The following is a 16,723-nucleotide window of genomic DNA, read 5'->3' as shown; positions in this document are numbered from 1 at the left end:
GGATGCACCTGAGCTCAATTTCGAGTCTCATAGCAAAGGGTCTGAATACTTACACTACCGTTCAAAAGTTTGGGGTCACTTAGAAATGTCCTTGGTTTTGAAAGAAAAGCTATTTTTTTGTCCATTAAAATAACATCAAATTGATCAGAAATAGAGTGTAGACATTGTTAATGTTGTAAATGACTATTGTAGCTGGAAACGGCAGATTTGTGATGGAATATCTACATAGGTGTACAGAGGCCCACTATCAGCAACCATCACTCCTGTGTTCTAATGGCACATTGTGTTAGCTAATCCAAGTTTATAATTTTAAAAGGCTAATTGATCATTAGTGTCACGTTCGTTATAAGGATCGGACCAAGGCGCAGCGTGAGTAGAGTTCCACATAATTTTAATAAATCGAAACTCACTGAACAAAACAAACAAATGAACCGTGAAGCTACTGGTGTGCACTAAGGCAATACATAGACAAGATCCCACAACAGAAAGTGGGGAAAAGGGCTGTCTAAGTATGATTCCCAATCAGAGACAACGATAGACAGCTGCCTCTGATTGGGAACCACACTCGACCACAAACAAAGAAACAGACAACATAGAATGTACACAATATAGACTGTACAAAACTAGAGTAGCCACCCTAGTCACACCCTGACCTAACCAAAATATATAGAAAAACAGAGATATCTAAGGTCAGGGCGTGACAATTTGAAAACCCAATTATGTTAGCACAACTGAAAACTGTTGTGCTAATTAAAGAAGCAACAAATCTGGCCTTCTTTAGAATAGTTGTGCATCTGGAGCATGACATTTGTGGGTTCAAAATGCTCAAAATGACTAGAAACAAAGACTCTTCTGAAACTCGTCAGTCTATTCTTGTTCTGAGAAATGAAGGCTATTCCATGCGAGAATTTGCCAAGAAACTGAAGCTCTCGTACAACGCTGTGTACTACTCCCTTCACAGAACAGCGCAAACTGGCCCTAACCAGAATAGAAAGAGGAGTGGGAGGCCCCAGTGCACAACTGAGCAAGAGGAGAGGCGACTCCGGGATGCTGGCCTTCTAGGCAGAGTTGCAAAGAAAAAGCCATATTTCAGACTGGCCAATAAAAATAAAAGATTAAGATGGGCAAAAGAAAACAGGCACTGGATGGAGGACCTCTGCCTAGAAGAACAGAGGAGTCGCCTCTTCACTGTTGAGACTGGTGTTTTGCGGGTACTATTTAATGAAGCTGCCAGTTGAGGACTTGTGAGTCGTCTGTTTCTCAAACTGTACATGCTAATGTACTTGTCCTCTTGCTCAGTTGTGCACCGGGGCCTCCCAATCTTCTTTCTATTCTAGTTAGCTTTCCCACTCATAATATAGAGAGATACGTGATAGTATACAAATGTAAGCAAGATTTGGAATTATTATGTTTTAGTCAAATAATATGTATGTTTGGGCTTCTTGTAGTCAATTTGCAATCGATAAATGATGTGAAATCTAAATATCACATGACATCTAAGGATTAGGTCTACTGTATAAAATGTGACATGAAAAAGTTTCGTTTTTTCCAAACCCTTTGTAATGTATTATGATCCATGCACCGCGATGCATAGAAGTAGGCCTACAGTATCCTTGTACTAGCCTCAAAAGGAGGGGCGACGCGGACGCGCGCTCAAGGTTTGCATGCTGGCGCGCGTGGGTAAAACACTTGCAGTTCGCATGTCAGCTGTGGCAAGAAACTTAATTAAACCTCGACTATGCCGTGATAGTACTCGAATTGTTTTCGTTTTTTGTCACACGTTTTTAAACAAGTGGTATTTCCTCTAGGATTTCCTATTTGTATTCTTCTTTCAGTATGGTCTTAAACGCAAAAACATGGAATGTATATCTGTGTGGAAACTAACGTGGGGTTTAAATCTCACGGCTGTTTTGCTTTCCATCGTTCGGGAGTGCTGCCTACAGGATACTGCAGCAAGTCTTTGAAAGGATATTTGCCCTTAAAATATACTTTACTATTGAGTTTCTTTTTTCAGTCAGTTTTGGAGGACAGAATACACATTTTTACTACAGTTTTGGCGAGATAATACATTGCTGAAAATGGAGACTGTCATTGAAAGAGAATGCAGTGCGCTCGGAGGACTTTTTCAAACAGTGATAGGCGACATGAAGGTAACACTTCGGGAACTCAAGTATTCATTGTTTATCTTAATATTTATTTAGGTTCCGTAGGGTATTATTTTAATTTTTAATAGAATAATACGTTTTATTGATACGTGCCCTTATATGTTTATAGCTAATCGATGTGACATTGACTGTGATAGATAAAGGGCATGCAATTATATTTGATTTTGCAGAATACGGTAAAAAAATTAAGAGTGGCTGGTAGAAAAATTATTGTGTACAGCCTAGGCTAGTAAATTGCGCTCACGGAGGGACTGCCTAGAATCGAGATACGCACGGTGTGTGTGTTCTGATTCTTTGACAACAAACGGATGCATATAAAAGGCTACATGATCCAGGATATGGATTAGAATAGAATTTTCTGAAACCACGTCAATCAAGCAGCAGTAAATGCATGTCCTGAAGGTTTCCCCTTGACTTTTGTTCTGAGGAGAGCAATAAAATGTGTCACTGTTGAGATGTGAAACTCATTTAGGCTACGCATCTGTTTTTATTTTGCTTTTATCCTACACTCAACAGTTGGAAATGAAAGAAATGCTATTTTTGCACAATGTCATCTCCGAAGGAAGCATGACGATGTGTATTTTCTATGCTTAGCCTAACAAGCAGAGAGAGAGAAAATGATAGAAAATATCATATTGTCGCACGCTCCAGTCTGCCCGAAAGTGTTGGCGCGCCTATTCTTACACGTTCCCACCTGTTCCTCTGACAACTGAATGCATTACCCCCACCCCGCCCCCATATTACAACCTACTATGTGTTGTGATAATTGCGTTGTTTGTTATTTCATATGCCTTGCGACCGTGATATATAGGCGTAAAGGGTCGAGACAATAAGAGGACACAGTGGAAGTATAAATTCAACCACACCTTTGTTTTATCACAAAACCAGATAACAACCTATTTCCAGTGAAGTCCACAAAGCATATTGCATGTACAGTAACAGACAGTTGTTACATGACCTACAGCATGGTCAAGCAAGTTAATGTTTCCATTTCAACTTCAATATTTCAACGTCATCAAATCACCTCTGCTTAGTCTAATACAGTGACAACTAAAAGATACCAAAAACAATTGAGTGCAATCAACGTAAGCTAAATATGTGGCTCGCCATGGTTCTGATTTGTGTTCGTGCTCGTGCAAGTAGAAAAACATGTCGACTCACCCTACTTGTAGAGAAACGCCAACGCCATCCTCCTCTCTTGACGAAACGGTCTATCACTCTGTCATACAGTACACACTTTTATTTTTTGTTGTCCTAGGCTACCTAGCTAAAATGCTTACTCGCTAGTCTAGTTAATATTAGCCTTCTACGTCTAGCTACTTATTGAAATTATTGAACATCCTCTCAGGCCAGTGGCACAACAATGTATATGTATGGTTGGATCAGAATCGCCTTTATAATCATTGGCCAGCACTTGAGAATTAAGTAAAACTACAAGTCCAAATCTCCAGCCATGGCTTGTGTAGGAAAGGAACCATTTTAGCCACCAGAAGACAACAACACAACGAGATGCAGAAGTTTTCGGTCAAATCTTTTGTCAAGGGAGGCCGATGCTCGCCGCTTTCCTTGCCTTCAATGCTACCGGCGGCAACAATGTCATACTCGCTTGACCAGACAGCATAAGATAGAGGGCCTGCACACACCGAGGGGCTCTGTTTCGTGCTTTCTCCGGTGAAATACATTCAGCCTTTTGCAAATTGTTGGAAAATTATGAAACACAGAGAGGCGAAAGATACAAAAAAAACTTTTATTGGTCAGTTGTTTTGGGAAGCCAGGCTTCCTTTGGCATCCATGAATACAGCCACTGGTGGTGGATAAACATTTGATGTAGGAGAATAGAGATTGAGATTCCAAACAAATGAAAACCACGATGTCCATGATCTGGTTTGAGAAACTTTTGCAAAGCCATGTGATCAACTCTGCTTAACTATAAACTATTTCAGAGAAATGGGCAACTTTTGTAGATTATGATGATGACAAATGCTTTCCAGTGGTCTAACATTAGGCAGAAATATGTTCATTGATGATAGCCTTCTACAGCCATTTCAGACAGGTTTCACTAGACTTGTGTAATAAACCATTTTCGTAGGTGGAGGGCTTTTCCAAAGGGCACCAGGAATTACACTCTGGTCTGCTGGCGGATGTGTACATGTGTGGGTGGGGATTTTCTATGTGCCTATATTTGCTCGCCAATGTTTGTGCTTAAATTGAATCCGCGTGCTGGATGGTGTGTGTGTGTGTTAATACATCATTCATTTAGATACTGTTCACACATCCCTTATTGTCTAACCAGACATATTACCATTCATCTGTTTAACTGGAACCAATCCTACATGCCTTTCCTGAGCTCCAAGCGTTCTTTAAACTGTGTATTAAATACTGCAGTATGAATGACAAAGAAATCATGGAATTCAGTGGTAATTTAATCATTTCAGAATTGGTTCTATAGAGGTGTACTTTTAGGTTTTATTTGTGAGTTGTGCTAATTCGTGGATCTGTTTTCTGGAATCATTAAGCCAAATAAAACACAGGCTACTCAATGGAGAGTCTAGGACTATTTTTAGTCCAGGCCTAATACTGTATGTGTCTGGGAAACCGACCCATAATGCTTTATTCTCTATTACCCCTTCAAATGTATACGTGTTTGAGCAGCATTACATTATTAATCTGTTGGCTCGAGGTTGAAGGTAATGCTATCGAGGGCATTGGATGTAGGCCTACTTTGGTTTATTAATAAGTATTTATATTAAATCAGAGTGGATCATCACTCTGGCTAAAATAATCCTCTCACTGGGGGGTTGGGGTGAAATTACTAGATGAACCATAGAACTGAAATGGATGGAAAAGATAACCAGATACAAAGCAGAGCTCTAGGGTTTATGACCATAAATTGATGGATCCTTGCGAAGTCTTGTTGAGCATAGAGCCATGTTCTTTTTACCCATTTTCATTTCTGAGATGAGCACCATGCGTTAGAATTGCCTGAGTCAAAGCCTGATCTTTTTGTTTTCCTGATTCAATGCATTTTAAATGATCTGCATTTATTCAGTCACTGCATTGAATTTGAAATACCGTTTGCGATGCTTAAATGATGATCTCTCAGTAGGAAATCAACGCACAGAAGCCATATAAGTGAGTTGCGTGGTGAATTCAAGCAGTGCATATTTCATGTAATTCCTCGCCCAGCGATGTAAAGGATGGGTGCCAGGGAGATTGAAGTGCAGCGTCACTGCCTCGATCGTGTTGTCACGGTAACCAATGTGGAGGGCTAGTGCCGTGGATGAACAAAAGGATGCCTGAGTGAGGCACTGAGAGACGGCAGACTTCACATGTATTCCTCCTCTCAGGGGAGTGCGGCTAGGGCACTAATCAATCACTCAAGACACATCACCTTGACAACGACAAGTCTGACAGTGTGCTATCTCGTTAACCCCACCGCCACGTAATGTGATTGTTCGGCCCCATTATCAACTCATGGCTGTAATCCATTGCTATCACAGTAAAAAGGCTTAGGGTGTATATTTTCTACGGTGTTTTCTATGTTCAAAACAGTGGGGTTGTGAGTAGTTATTTGAATTGAGTAGTCTATTCAGAGAGTGAATTGAAATGCACATCTTGTATCTCAAATACACCATGTTCATGTATTATTACATATTTACTCAGAGTGGAGGAAGTTGAGCTGGAATTTAATTTACCCACCTAAGTAGTTTAACCCCTGTCTGTCCTCCTGTGCAGGTCTCCTCATCAGTCGTGGATACACTTATGAACTTTTACACACACCACACACACACACACACCACTAAGAAGACACTTGTGTTTGTCCACTCAGCGAGCATGTCACCCCCAGCTAGAGGCCGTTCCCTGTTGACTTCCACGGTCTCTTGCCTTCCAGCTGTGGTGAGGCCTTGTTAGCTTCACCCAGACTGCTCTGGTGACAGATGTTTACTGCATGGCCCCCAGACCATAGCTGGCTATCTACCACTCTGGCCTTTCACCACCACAGCCCTGAATTTAGACATTAGAGGCCTGGGAGGGGAGGACAAGGTGCTTCAACCAGAGGCCAACATGTCATTAGACAGGCAGGCTAACCTACAGTCACCTGCTTCTAAGACGAGTGTCAGTCCTATATGGTACATTTCAGGTCCCGTGTGGCTCAGTTGGCAAGAGCATGGTGCTTGCAACGCCAGGGTTGTGGGTTCGATTCCCATGGTGGACCAGTAAGAACATGTATGCGCTCTGGATAAGAGCGTCTGCTAAAAATGACTCAAATGTAAAGTACAAATATTTCGGGAGGCAGGTAGCCTAGTGGTTAAGAGCACTGGGACAATAACTGAAAGGTTGCTGGTTTGAATCCATGAACCGACTGGGTGAAAAATCTGTCAATGTTCCTTTGAGCAAGGCACTTCATTGTAACTGCTCTGGATGAGAGTGTCTGCTAAATGACAAACATGTACATTTGCAATGTTCTTGCACCTCATATTGAATAAGCCTTCAAGGTCTCAGCACTAACAACAAAGGCAACACTCAATCGATCGGATTCCTATGATGTTTGAAGTCTATTTAAGCAATGAGGCCCAGGGGGGGGGGTGGTATATGACTAATATACCACGGTCAAGGGCTCTTCTTAAGCACGACACAATGCATAGTGCCTACCCCCCCCCCCCCACGAGGTGCCTTATTACTATTATAAACTGATTACCAACAAAATTGGTATATGGTCTGATACACCACGGCTTTCAGCCAATTAGCATTCAGGGCTTGAACCACTCTGTTTATAATCCACTTTTTAGAACTCTTCGGTTTAGTGTAGTTCAACTTCAGTCGTGGTAGCCTACATTCTCAACAGAGATACCGCAATGCAGTATTGGGACTTTGAATTGAACCCAATTTGATCCTAACTGTATCCATATTGCCTGTGGGCTATTGTTTTACATACACTGAAAGTGAGAGCGGGGTCTACAATCTCAGTATGGGTCAATGGATTTAATTTATTGATCTCTCCCATTGTTGCTCTTGTATATGTGAGATTTTTCAGACATGAGCTTGCGGACATGTTGCATTAGAAATGTTTTTGTGTGTACTCCTCGTCCTCACATGTTTCTCTTTTATGTCCTCAGAGCAGTTACCCAGTGTGGGATGACTTCATCAGCAAGGCCGGGAAGCTACAATCACAGCTCAGGTAAACAAACAAACAAAGCAAAACAACACAACAAAGAAACACAGGACTTACTGCACATCTCTCTACACACACACACACACACACACACACACACACACACACACAGGCACACTCCATTTACCCAACCTCATAGAAACAAAACCAAAAAATCCTTCTTCTTCATATGTTCCTTGTTATCTGTCTAGAATTTCACACACACACACTGCCCTAGGTCTTGTGAGTGTGTTTCTGGATCACAGTTTCACACAGTCACAGCTGAAGGTCATGAGGGAAGGAAGAAAAGGAAAAAAGGGAAGAACTTAATGAACCTTTCATCAACTGAGATTAACGATCAAATCATAAAGTCATTATCTCAGCGTGGTGGATCAGCGCAGCGCGCCAGACGCTTTCATTTCAGGCCAAGGGTTACACGGGGTTAACCGGCTGAAAAACATCTCTACTTCCTTGTCCCGCTGAGGTTTGTGGAGGAAAAGGGTTCCTGAGAAATCCTGCCACTGATGTGACGGAAGCCAGCTGGAAATGTCCTCCTAGCCTCTTGGCCTTTTTCTCATTCAACAAGTCGTCTTGCATCCATAGCTCTATAATCTCGCCTCTTACTCTCCGCAGGGAAAGCGAAACATGCTAACATTACAAACAGCACATGCATTTTTCTAGTGTTCTATTTTTGCAGCTCTTTCTCACCACATGGTAAATGGTGTGTCTACAATAGCATGTTGTGTGAAGCAAATCATTTTGTTTTGTTGCATCTGTGTACAGCACTGTGCATGTACGTGCTTACGTGACACACACCTCCTGTAATCTAGGACGGTAGCAGTGGCACGGTGCACCAACTACATGCTACAGGGAGGGAGTCCCAGAGTGCCAAAGGGCAGAGACACATAACCTCTGCAGTGCCAATTGTGTGCGACCTAGTCCGGTGTTTTCCAAACACCATTTTAAAGGAGAATTTAGCTTTTTAAAATGGCATGTTATAGAAGGGTCCAGACCCTTCTTTTTTTTTGTGATTTCCTCATCCTCGTTGTGCAGCTCTGGAAAGAAAAACATGAATTAATGCTCCGAAAACAGCCAAGTAAGTCCTTTTAGAGCCCCCATACTGCACAACGAGAATGAGGAAGTGAATCGCTGGTTGGGGTAAGTGAAATTGCTATAAAAAACAATGTGTCTGGACCCTTCTACAACTTGCCATTTACATCCAAAATAAACATGGGGTATAAAAAGGCCAAATTCTCCTTTTAAATATCATCTGAATTTAGAGTAGACATGCCCACTCTTTAAGAAACCATGCTCTGCTTTAAATTACGAAGAATGCGTGCATCCACTTAGCCTTGTGTTTTTCTGTGCTCAAATAAATAGTCGTTACTTCATTAAGAATGAGAGAAAAGCAACCCTTTGGATTGCACATTGTACAACAGACTACTATCATGCAGCATGTGGCTCAGTTGAATTCCCTATCCTGAAATGATTTATGACATCAAATTAGTTGATGATACCTTGCCTACCTACTGACTTCAATTTCAGCTCAGTTTCTTGTCAACAAAGGTCAGTCTCTACTTTATACAATTTCAGGGAGGGCTGGAACAGACAATTTAGTAATGGATTTGTTTCTCTGGCTGCATGGTAATCTTAAAATGCAGAAATGGAAGAGCATAGAGGTAAAAAAAAAAGCCTCAACAATAATCCAGATTAAATCTACCGTGACCCCTTTATACATAGTTTTGTACCCCCATGCAGTGTGGTTGCTTATGGTTACCAACTAAGGGGGTTTGAAATTGTGTAAATACGGGGATGGTCGAAGGTTAACATCTTCATATAGTTAGATGGTGAATATTTATGAAAGGTAATGCAAAAAAAATGGGAATCTAGTTGGATGCAATCCCAGTCTTTCCCCAAATTCAATTTCCATGTGAGGTGTAAAGGCCCCTAAAGCAACATCCATCACCCATCCGGGCCCTCTGGCATCAAATTGTCAATTGAAACCAATAGAAACCTATAACATGTTTAGGGGGGGGGGTGCATTAGAGCTAGATGGAGGGACCCACCCCACGTATACAATTGTAGGGTAAACACTGACCCAACCTTGACCAGACTACTAACTCTGTCCACCCCTTTCCCAAAGCATATGGTGCTACTGGTAAAGTGATTCAAACCATGGTGAATATGGGTGTTGTATGGTTGTAGGCCGATGTTGTACATACTGTATGTTCTGCTGCCAATAATAATCAGAATGGTGACCAGCTGTGTCTTTCTCATCTCCCAGGACGACAGTTGTCGCGGTAGCCGCCTTCCTGGACGCCTTTCAGAAAGTGGCTGATCTGGCAACCGGCAGCAGAGGTAAGCAGATGTACCTCATAGTCGGGGGGCTATGAAGTGTGTGTGTGTGTGTGTGTGTGTGTGTGTGTGTATGTATGTGTGTGTGTGGTTTGGAGGACAAATGGCAGTGGAGTATTGTGGGGCCTGGTCGTGATGCTAAGGACACATATTGACAGAGGAAATCACGTTTTCTCCTGGTTGCTGTTGTAGTCTTTCATGTTCAAATACATGGATAAGACTTGTCATAATCATTTAGAATGATTTACAAAGACCCATATTGTAATAATGTATGCACCCCTCTTTAGCCAGCTCTCTGCTTAACCTTTCATTTGGACTTCAAAGAGCCACTAATAGTCATGCTCAGTCACCCTCCTGTTAACCTCTAACCTGCCTTTCTGGCAGACACTTGAGCACTGAGCTGTCCACCTCATTGATGGATGCATGTACAGTATGTTCATGTCTTGGAAACTATGTTTTCCCCATACCCACTATTCTAATACACTATGATAGTGTTTTCGTCAACAAAACTGGAGCTGCCTTGTCATTTCTGAAGGCATGACACTACCTAACTGACGATGTGGGGAATATTTTTGCCATACACACTTTTATGTAGTAATAGTGAGTGTATTACATTTATGTAATGCTATATGAATGTTTTCTGAAGGAGTAGTCTCCCTCGCCCTCAACAATCGGAACTGTCAATCTAATGCAACGTCAAGCTTCCATCAGCAGGATTTGTGGTCCTAATGTTGTTAACAGAGTGGTTGTGAGATGCAGGAAGAGTGGGTTTGTGGTCAGGTCGGGGTTGGTCTGTCTGCCCACTACAGAGCGCTGTCATGGCCACTGACTGTCACGGTGACAGAGCGAGCCACGACCAGGCAGTCACTCTTCGCTTGGCTAATTTAAGGGATAGTAGGTCAGTGGAGCTTTTTTCATTTAATGTGAGGGCTGTCACGTCTTAAAGAGCTGTCATGTTCCATCAAACACTTTTTAAAAAGTGTTTCAAGTGTTAACATGAGAATGTGGTTCAAGAACACGGTCACACCATCCTGGGAGGTTGAACCGTGGTTGTGGTCGCGCCTGTGACGGTGCAGCTTTGTTTTGGGGCGAGACTGGGCACCTCTGAGGGTTTACTGTTGAAGTTCACAGGCAGGGCATGTCCTGAACAGAATGAACTTCATTTGGAGACTTTTGTCACTTGAATTAAGTGGTAAGGCGGGATACCACGGCAGTGGACAGAGTGAAGTGAGAATGGTGACCTCCTTTTCCTCTCCTCTCCTTCTTTTCTCCCTCCTTTCTAATATGTAGGCTACTACCCACAATGATTTCCAAGGTTTTATGACATAACAAAGGAAGCCCATAGGGCCTTTTATTATCAATATGTGAAATGTAATTTAAAAAAAATCGTAATTTAAAAAAAATCTCCCTTGGCTTTCATTATAAAACCCCTCTGATTCTTCAGTAATATGTTTTCCATTTTTCAATACCTCAGTAATGACATATTGTAATGCCACATGTTTTTATTCAATCCAGTAATGGCTATTGAATCTGGCTGCCATAGGTTCAGTTCAATCATTACGTAAGCTACATAACCCTATTTATACATTTCCGCATATTCATATCCTCTGCTGTAAATTATTGCAGCTAGACAATCAGACGCTCACAACTCAAAGGCCACAGTGGGAGGCCTTTCAACACAAAGGATGAAAGGTCAACATTTGACAATACCTTTTCAACCGTGTAGGTGTACGGGGATATCAACCCAACACAGTGGAAATAGCCACCAGTGCTAAATAAAAGCATTTTCTTATGCTGAGCACCGCAATCCAGTTTGTCTATGTCATTTCTTTCAATACCAGTTTTTGAATAGGCTATTATATAATATGGTCGAGGACAGCAATTCTCAACTGGTAGGTCGTGAGGTTTTGAATGGGTCATGGGTATCTGAGTTTAAAAAAACGACTTAAACCAGGTAGAAAGTGTGTTGACATTTCAGTGTACTTACATTTCCAAATAATTTAATCTCTGAACAATATTTCTTCAATCCCAGTATTTTCAATGTAGAGTTTAGGGGGGCGACGCACAATTGGACTAGCGTCGTCCGGGTTAGGGAGGGGTTGGCCAGTAGGGATATCCTTGTCTCATCGCGCACCAGCGACTCCTGTGGCGTGCCGGGCGCAGTGTGCACTAACCAAGGTTGCCAGGGGCACAGTGTTTCCTCCGACACATTGGTGCGGCTGGCTTCCGGGTTGGATGCGTGCTGTGTTAAGAAGCAGTGCGGCTTGGTTGGGTTGTGTATCGGAGGACATATGACTTTCAACCTTCGTCTCTCCCGAGCCCGTACGGGAGTTGTAGCGATGAGACAAGATAGTAGCTTCTAAAACAATTGGATACCACGAAATTGGGGAGAAAACGGGGGAAAATTCCAACAACAAAAAAAGTTTTCCAGATTGTATTTTGCCGATTGTTTTTTGTAATGCTAGTATTGCGTCGCAACTGAGACAACCTGGTTCAATTTGGGTCCCGAGGCAAAACCAGTTGAGAACCACAGGCCAAGTAGAGGAGGTTGACAAATGAAATTGTCTGCCACAGTGTATGTATGTTTACAGATGTTTTTGTTGTACGATAGGACCGTCTTTTCTCCATGTCAACATACATTGTCATATAGACATGAAAACGTCATTATGGGAGGTTCCGCAGTTAGCCACACTGCACCATGATTAGCCATTGGCTGTTTTTGTGTGCTAGTCCCTAGACTGGGGAGATTGACTGAGTGTAGGGAGGCCCATTTCTCAATCTAAAGTGGAGTACGCTGAAAATAGCAGTGCTTTGCCCTCTTTTCATTCTTCCCTTTCATTACTCGGTCTGACTGTCTGGGTGTGGTGTGAGGCAGCCCCATATGATGACCATGTAAGGTCGGGGCTCAGCACAACGTCCAGTCACGGTTTTGTTTATGCGACACATAAGGCCACTAAGGTTTGTTTCTTTTGTGCCCTTTGTTTGTGCCTTGTCTTTTGTTCCAATGCGTGTTGCATACAGTATTATACCACTTACGCAATCGCACAGCCTTTTGAGGAACCTCGAGGTTTCTAAAGGACAGGCCTACAATTGTCAGTGCACCTCCCAGATTGTTTGAACTAAGACAGCCACACTACTCCAGTCCGCACCCCTGTCCTTTTACCGTTGATCCAGGATAAACAGTCCTACAGTAGGCTACGCTAACCCCCCCCCCCCACCTCATTTTCATATTTATCTGCGTCTCAAAGAGGCCGTCTCGAACGGATGGCCATAAGTGCTTGGCTCCCGTCCTGTCCTTCCACACAGCAGCTAGTCACAGCCAGACCGGTGCTCATGGCAACAAGTATGGAAATCAGGAGGGCTGGTCCCGCCTCTGGAGCCATGCTGTAGGAGTCCTTAGCACCTCAACGGTGGGAGACGGCATAAACAATAGAAGGTAGACCATTGTGAAGAGCCGTGTGTGAAGACACCTGACATAGGACTTTGTTCATGTTGATGCACCCTTGTTCAGTGTGATGGGAGTTTGATTACAATTTCCAATGGATATGAACATAGGTCCAGTCTCAATGAGGTCTGCTTGCGTCGGATCATGTGAGCAGCCCTTTGTGTTAATTAATGGCCATTTGGCACTCAACTCTACGGCTACATGCATCATAGAACTAGAAATTACAGAACAGTCATCACTGCCAAAAGCATGTGGTAAACACATGTTTGCTACACTCACATTGAAGTCTCAGTTTGTATGCAACAAGCATTCAACAGCTAAATCCGGCCTACTTCCTCTGACACAGCACCGTTAATGTCTTTATATGAAAACTAGGAGACGTAGTCATTCTGTCTGCTCTATTTCTACACCCAGCACCTATTTGCTATGTATTGTGTGGCTGTGGTTGCCATGGCGCCCCACTGCCAGGAAGGATTCCTTTTTTTAAGAGCTCGGGGTGTTGTGGCAGATGTCAGCAACCCTTCTGTGTTGCCTTTGAGAGAATTAGATCCTGCAGGTAAAAAGGGCTAGCCTGGTCCCAGATCTGTTTGTGCTGCCTTGCCAGCTCACTCACGTGACGATGAGTATAGGAGTTGTCAAGACAGCGCAAATACAGTGGCGTAGTAGAGTTTTGCGGGGCCCCCACAAGGCCCCCACAAGCCCCCCCCCCCCCATGGGGCAGATAGAAAAATGTGCAGTACTATAGCTTATCTTATGCTACAGTATTTTATACGTTTTGCCATGAGGCTGAAAGGAAGTGATGCTGTTTTAGAGCTTAGGGATTCTTGAAGGATGGTACAATCTAAACTTTTTTCCCCCACAAATATTGGTCTTACTATTAACCCAAAAAGGTACCTATATTTTGATAGACCAAAGTATCAGCCATCAAACCATGTAAAGGAACAACCTTCTATTGATTTCTTTTTCATAAAAACTCCGTCAGACACCATTAAAGGCATTTAATTTTTACAATTATTGTCCAACAAGTGTTTAAAGGCCTTGATTGTTTAATTCTAACATTAGATTATTCAAATAAAGAATACAAATCACCAAACGTCTTTTTGTTTTATTTTATAGCACTATTAAAAGCTCCAGGGCTAATTAGATTTAGAACATGAAACAAAATGTATCAAGCAAACATTATCCATTAGGTCCTGCACAGCAAACTGTTTAAGCATATGTTGCAGATCTGTGATTATTATAGTTTTTCAGAATATGAAAAAAACATTTTTGGACTCCATCAGTGACGCAGTTGACAAGCTCTGACGTAGCTGACAACATATACTCACAACAGACATTTTTGCCTCTGAAAGCTCAAGTTCAATACAAACATCTGTAAAATATGGAAAATGATTCATTTGAAAATCACCAATAAAAACACAACCATTTTATCAGATCTTTCAGCACTCTGACGGAGTTGATGTCAGTTAAAAATCTGACGGAGTTGATGTTTTACAGAATTGACAAAAATTTTCATCAGTTGCTTTAGGACTATAAAAAACGAATTAAATGTAACATATTTGAACCAAATTTCATATTCTATCAGGCAGAAGGAGTTGACAGTTTATGGTTGTGATCGTGGTGATTCCAATATTGTTTGTTTAAATCTATCAAAATTGGAGAACTTTACAGATTATGAGTGGTCTTGTTGCATTACATGTAATGAGGACATGAATAAGGGGTCCTTATGGTATAGCTGTCCCTGCTCATTCCTGATTCATTTAGGATTTTAGACAAATCTGACGCAGTTGACCAAATCTCCAAACACATCTTTTAGGAATCACAGTTTTGAGATACATATTCTTTAAAGTCACAAAGCGCTATTGCAAGAAACTACCATAAGATAATTGAGTTCATATCCATTATTGACCCACTTTTTTATATATATTGACATTTAATGGAATCTTATTATGGAAAAGATTTGTTTGCGAGTTTTAAAATGGGATCCTTTGCGCCAGACATTGAGCCGACATTAATAATATTGAAAGTATTTTGAAAATTCTCAAAACAAATCATTTCCATAATAATGTCAATTTTCTAATGTAACAAAATCCATTATTTTCAACTATAAAAATAATTGTCTCTGCTAGACAAGGATTGTCCCGACTTTCAAGAATCTTTGAGGTAATCTCCTGCTATTCTAGCATTGGGGGCCCCCAAAGCTCGTGGGCCCCCATCTTGCGGGGACTGCAAGGGTGTGTGTGCTACGCCAGTGCACAAACAGATCCAGGACCAGGGTAAGAAAGAGCCTGAATGTAGGTGACAGAGGTGAAAGGGTTTGGAGAATTACTAGATATACTGTAAGGTCAAGCGGTACGGAGAAATGACTGTTGCATCAGGACGAGCATTAACGTCACATGCAGTGGTTCAGATTGGAGGGACTGGAGGTCGACTTTCTTAGGTTTAGAGACAACCGTTAAAAATGGTCCTTGAAAAACAAGTCCATCTGAGAATATGAAAATTAGAAAATGTGAATATCCACATATGCTACTTGATGATTGTAAAATGTACTACAACGTACATAAAACTTTACGTCATATGATATGTAGTTATTAGGTAGATCAATTGGTGGCCCACGGTTTCAAAACCGGTCCACGAGCCGATTTGATGTGGCCGGCCAAGGCCTTTTTGTTTATGTGGGCAAATCACTAGAGGATGCACAGTGAGTGGTCCCCATACAGACAGAAGGACAGGCATGCCAGTCAGGGAGGAAAGCCTCAGTGCCATCAACTGTACAGATGGACTCCTTTGGCAGCTTCTGCTTTTATGATCTCATCTCTGCAAAAGGGAGAAATCATATTTACTGCATTGCGCAAGACAGGGCATTTTTATAATTTCAAGGGATTTTCAGTGCTACTTTTCACACTAAAGGGGTAGATTTGTGGAATTGTTTTTGTTAGGTTCTTTGATATCAGTGCAAACTAGCAAATCACATTTTATGGATGAATTCAATTTGTGTGTTTCTTTTGCATACTCCAACACTCAGACACAATTAACAGATAGCCAGGGGAACACTCAGACACAATTAACAGATAGCCAGGGGAACACTCCAACACTCAGACACAATTAACAGAAAGCCAGGTGCACACTCCAACACTCAGACACAATTAACAGATAGCCAGGGGAACACTCCAACACTCAGACATCATTTACAGATAGCCAGGGGCACACTCCAACACTCAGACACAATTAACAGATAGCCAGGGGAACACTCAGACACAATTAACAGATAGCCAGGGGAACACTCCAACACTCAGACACAATTAACAGAAAGCCAGGTGCACACTCCAACACTCAGACACAATTAACAGATAGCCAGGGGAACACTCCAACACTCAGACATCATTTACAGATAGCCAGGGGCACACTCCAACACTCAGACATAATTTACAGATAGCCAGGGGCACACTCCAACACTCAGACATCATTTACAGATAGCCAGGGGCACGCTCCAACACTCAGACATTATTTACAGATAGCCAAGGGCACGCTCCAACACTCAGACATTATTTACAGATAGCCAAGGGCACGCTCCAACACTCAGACATTATTTACAGATAGCCAAGG

General features: G+C 42.1%; 1 protein-coding gene across 3 annotated transcripts in view; it reads left to right on the top strand.

The window, feature by feature from the left end:
• The first annotated feature begins 1,652 nt into the window (after window positions 1-1,652).
• Window positions 1,653-16,723, top strand: part of LOC135552183 (protein MTSS 1-like) — a 46,385-nt gene continuing 31,314 nt past the window's right edge. For 2 of the 3 annotated variants that reach the window (XM_064983646.1, XM_064983644.1), the window contains exons 1-3: window positions 1,653-2,150; window positions 7,283-7,344; window positions 9,602-9,675. In XM_064983646.1, the coding sequence (XP_064839718.1) occupies window positions 2,079-2,150; window positions 7,283-7,344; window positions 9,602-9,675 (208 nt within the window). In that variant the 5' untranslated portion in view covers window positions 1,653-2,078. The remainder of the gene's footprint in view (window positions 2,151-7,282; window positions 7,345-9,601; window positions 9,676-16,723) is intronic. The other variant, XM_064983645.1, reaches the window with a different exon arrangement.

Source organism: Oncorhynchus masou, chromosome 13 (genome assembly GCF_036934945.1).
Source record: "Oncorhynchus masou masou isolate Uvic2021 chromosome 13, UVic_Omas_1.1, whole genome shotgun sequence".
In the NCBI taxonomy this organism is placed as follows: domain Eukaryota; kingdom Metazoa; phylum Chordata; class Actinopteri; order Salmoniformes; family Salmonidae; genus Oncorhynchus; species Oncorhynchus masou.
This window is presented reverse-complemented; position numbering and strand designations above follow the sequence as displayed.